Genomic DNA, 4,926 nt, shown 5'->3' on the forward strand with positions numbered 1-4,926 from the left:
TTTAGTCTCTCAGCTAAAAAAATTCTTACAAGTAAATTTAACTTATTTTTATTATTTTATTTAATTTCATCTCCTTAGTAAAATAAAGCTTTATTTTCTATACTATATGATTGATGTTTTAAACTTTCTTCATTAGATTCCAAATATATATAAATCTTAACTGTCGTTTTATTCATTTTTGTCATTTTAGTCCATTAGTCATCCATGGCTGTATATAGCACCCTTTTTTTTTTTTTTTTTTTTAAGTTTTAACAGTACGTGGGAATTTGAATGCAAAAGGTACTGTGAAAGATCTATATAGACAAACATGTATGGTTATAGGAAGAGTCGTAGAAGAAGACTTAATTGTTGTGATTGATTACGATACATTCTCGTAACGTTTTGAAACTATTGAAAATAGAGATGAGGAAGCGGTGGAAATTGTGGTGACAGATCATTTACAATTGTGGACGTTAAAGTTGAGTTTTTTCGTTTATTGATGAAGGAATATCGAGAATTAAGAATATGCATTAACAACACTTGTCTTGAAAGGATTAAAAAGTGAATTCGATCGAGAAGAATCATATCCTATTTGTCTACCTAGCGCAATTAGAGAATTTTTTCTTAAAAAGAAATAGATTTTTTTTCCTTGAAAAATAAAATATTTTCTATTTTTTCTTGGAAAATTAAATGTTAATCCAAATGCTAAGGTAGATTTCTTTTGTAGTCACCTAGTGGGATATTTTGGATGCGGCGAACCGTGGTGAAAAGTTAAATTATCAAGAGCAAAGTCCGATAAAAATATTAAAATGGTTTATCTGATTATTTATATTTTCCTAAGTGTCAAAGAAAATATTGAAATTTTTAATTACACAAAAATTTTGAGAATTGACTTCGGAAAATTACTTAGATTTTTTAATAATAAACAATAGAGATTATTTTATTAACAACTTATTAAATAACGAAATATTGACCCTTATTATGTAATTGAAGACAACGAGTAAATTCAAAATTGACTCAAACTTCTTGATGAAAACCACATTGTGTTGAAAACATAGTACAAAAGCGGTGGAAAGACCAAATATTAGGCAAAATGTACAATTAAGATTGAAATTCATTGAATCTTCCGCTTGCACCCTTTATCAATGTGGAAGATTAAAATAATGTGATCAACTTAATCGAAGAAAAAAAATTCCCTTCAAAATAAGATTCCATTAAACATGTCAATTGTCAATTTTTAAACCAACGGTTAGTTTCACAACCATGTGATCCACCACTAGGGCTGACTTGATTAAAGTCTGCCACACTTGATGAAGTTGAAAAAATTCATATCATAAAGAATTTTCTTTATATTCGATGTCAATAGCAATGTAAATATTTGTCTGAATAATAATAAATTAGTTTCATTTTAAATAAATTTTGGACACAAGAGGTGTGAAATAGATAGTACTGTCAAAAATGGACCAAGTCAATACGTTTAACAAAAAAAAAAAAATTAGTGATCAATTCAAAAATTGGTTCAACCATACATAAAAATTGAAAATAAAACCCCAATAAAATTAGCAAAGAATGTCTTGTTCATTTTATTTTTTTTATTTTTTTTATCATGTATCACTATTTTCGATCATCAATTAGACTCTTGACACTCGATGCTTTATTTTTTCCGTATCAATATCCGAAATATAAATTTAATCTTAACACTCGATACTTTATCTTTTTCGGATCGAAATTCAAGATAGTGTTTAAAGCATAGAAAATTTTGATAATATATTTTCCTTCTTTCTTTCCTTTTCGGGTTTGTATTGTGCATGAATTCTCAATAATCATTTCAACTTTAATAACAACCACTTTTATTTCTATATGTTTAAGATATGGTCGGCTTCTAACTTTCTTGCCTAATCACCTTGAGATAATCATCACATCCATTTAACCTGTCCCTTCATTGATTTGTTAATCCTACTTTTTCTTTCTATAATCTTAATTAAGACCTTTAATAGAGTTTTGATCAAATAACCCAAACATGGGTCAATTATTAAAAAGGGTACAACGACTCAAACAAGTTAGGCTATCTCAGACAATCCCTTCATTGATTTGTTAATCCTACTTTTTCTTTCTCTAATCTTAATTAAGACCTTTAATAGAGTTTTGATCAAATAACCCAAACATGAGTCAATTATTAAAAAGGGTACAACAACCCAAACAAATTAGGCTATCTTGGACAATTAAATTGCTTAGATATATGCACGGAAATAGTCAATTAAATGTATTTGATTGATTTAATTTTCAACCTAAAAATGTTATGCTTGTCCATTTTTTATTGGTGGGTGGATGAGAGCGAAAGAGAGAAGATTATTTGGAAAATAAAAACATACTCCGCTAAAGAAAATATTTTCCTTATTTTTAAAGAAAATATGGTCATGTGAAAAAAAGTAACGAAATGTTTTTCATCAAAAAATATCAATCAAACAGTACAAGAGTAGAAAATTTGATGGAACAATGACATTTCTCACGAAAAATATTGACAATCAAACGCACCGTTAGTGGAAATTACACCTAACCAAAATTTTAAGATCCAATTTTAAAAAATCATATCTAAATTTTGTTTATACAAAAATCAGATACTAACTCAAATCCTTAACATTAATAATATTCAATATTCTCTATCTTTTCTCTCTAAATCATAACCACCCAAATACTAAAAATCACAAATCATAATCTCTCTCTCTCTCCAATGGCTTCGTCGACAACAGGTAGAAAAGAGGTGACTCCAACGATCGCAACACAACTTGGAGCACAGATGTACAAGACTCGACGCAACGGCAAAACCACCGTTATGTTATCATGTGCAAAGCCACCAGATCGCCGCCACCGTCACTGCTACAACATCCACCCCTCCTCTCTCTTTATTACATGGAAGACTACTATTGAAGACCACCGTGCAGGTCCATTCTTTCTTCTTCTTCTTCTCTTTTTTTTTTTTTAGCTTTTCTTGTACTTTTGATATTCTACAACTTTTTCTCTATATAATAATTCGTTTATTGACATTTTATGATTTAGTAGATTGGGGTGGTGATGATGGTGTGTTGTTTTTGCAATTGTCATGGTGCTATGCAGTTGTTGGTGTAGTAGTGGTGTTGTAGGTGCAATCATGTTGGCGTTGTGGCGATGGCTCTAGCGATGGTGTCTTGGTTGTTGTGGTGGGTTCAAACATTCTGTGGTGGTGTTGTGGATGATGTGGTGGTGATGTTGGCGATTCGATATGGCAGTGGTGATCGGGATGATGGTGTTGTGGCAATGTTTTGGTGGCTATGATGGTGATATTGGCAGTCTGGTGTGGCAGTGGTGGGGATGGTTGTTCCGGTACTCGTTGGTAGGATGGGATGAGATGAGATGGGGCAGGGATGTTTGTGATCAAGTATTTGATTGACTGTGATCAATTATTTGGTTGATTGTGACAAATAAATAATATATGATCTAAAAAATGTGATTGTGACTCACAATTTATTAAGTTGCGATCGAAAAATAACTTGTGACTAATTAATTTAATAATTTTTGACGTATTGATTTGTAATTAATAAATAAATTGTGACTTGTAAAATTTTTTATTTGTGTAAATTATGATTTATAAAATTTTTTATTTATGATTGAGGAATAATTTATAACCAATTAATTCAATATTTTGTGACCAGATTGTATGAAATTGTGACTTTAATATATTTAACTAATAAAATATGTTTTTAAATCATTATTTCATAAATAAATTTTAATAATATCTTATTTTTAAGTTTTAAAACTTGTTTCCTAATTTTGAAATTTGTTATAGTTAACCATTTAGTTTTGAAAATTTCCCTTAAATTTAATCTCGTGATTATGGTCTTTTGTACCATCAGGCGCCGCCTGATGAGAAAGAAACATTCAATATTAGTTAAACAAATATATTTTTTTTGACACGATCAAAAGAATAATAGTCACGAGATAAATGACTACCTTAACTTTATTATCTCAAGGATTTAAGAGGGATTTGCTATTAACACGTAATATGCTTTTCAAGAGCCTAACAATGGCCGCCTATTCTTTTAGTAGGCACAATTCAATTCTCTAACTAAGAGTCCGTATGTTTCTCATTATTATAGTAAGAATGTATTTTAAAATAGTAGATCGATGAAAAATGTGTGATTAAAAAAATAAGTTTTTTTTTTAATTTGTGTGTAATATTATTTTATTGAAAAATATATGACTGAAAGAAAAATATAATTTGAAAAAAATGAGTATCAAATAAAGGCTAAATGTTAGTTTCGTATCTGTTGACTACTCATAGATTAAAGGGTTAGTTCAACTCAAGTGGAAGCAAAAGCATATTATAGTGGCCCCCCGGGGTACAGCTCAACTGGTAGATCAATCAACATTTGTCTTGTTTTCAGTGGCAGGGTGGAGGTTCGAATTCTGGTGGGAACCTGAAGTCAGATTTATTTGGTATGGAGCAATCACTTTGGAGGAAGATCTCTTGTGCACAGAAGTGTACAGGCGGTGGGGGGAACCTGTGATCCAATTGAGGCATAACTCGCGATTTACCCCCTCCAAGGTTCTAGGGGCAAGGGTCTTGGGGGTTTAGGATTTAGTTTAATGTAAACTGGGATACCTGAATATAAAAAAAAAAATGCATATTATAGTGAAAGAATGAAAAGGCGTTAGTTTATCTTGAGTCACACCAAAACCATATATATCTAGCTAAATCAGTTCGATTCTAGTTAAAATTCGTCATGTTATTAGTTTTAGCTATAAATTGGAATTTCTAAAAACTATTTTCACATAACCGATAATTAATATGCTTGATTTATTAATGCATAAGATTATTAACAACTTGTTGCCTAAAAAAGAAAGTGTGAAAAGTGAAATTAGAAATTTTAAACAACAATTTACCCTTTATAATTTATTTTTGAGGGTAAA

General features: G+C 30.2%; 1 protein-coding gene across 1 annotated transcript; it reads left to right on the top strand.

The window, feature by feature from the left end:
* Positions 1-2,638: 2,638 nt before the first annotated feature.
* On the top strand, positions 2,639-4,680 carry LOC111404903. Its single transcript, XM_023033631.1, has 2 exons — positions 2,639-2,921; positions 4,401-4,680. Exons 1-2 carry the CDS (start codon positions 2,711-2,713, stop codon positions 4,589-4,591), a joined length of 402 nt encoding a protein of 133 aa, XP_022889399.1. The 5' UTR covers positions 2,639-2,710; the 3' UTR covers positions 4,592-4,680.
* The last annotated feature ends 246 nt before the right edge of the window (positions 4,681-4,926 follow it).

The sequence above is a fragment of the Olea europaea genome, chromosome 11 (assembly GCF_002742605.1).
Source record: "Olea europaea var. sylvestris chromosome 11, O_europaea_v1, whole genome shotgun sequence".
Taxonomy (NCBI): domain Eukaryota; kingdom Viridiplantae; phylum Streptophyta; class Magnoliopsida; order Lamiales; family Oleaceae; genus Olea; species Olea europaea.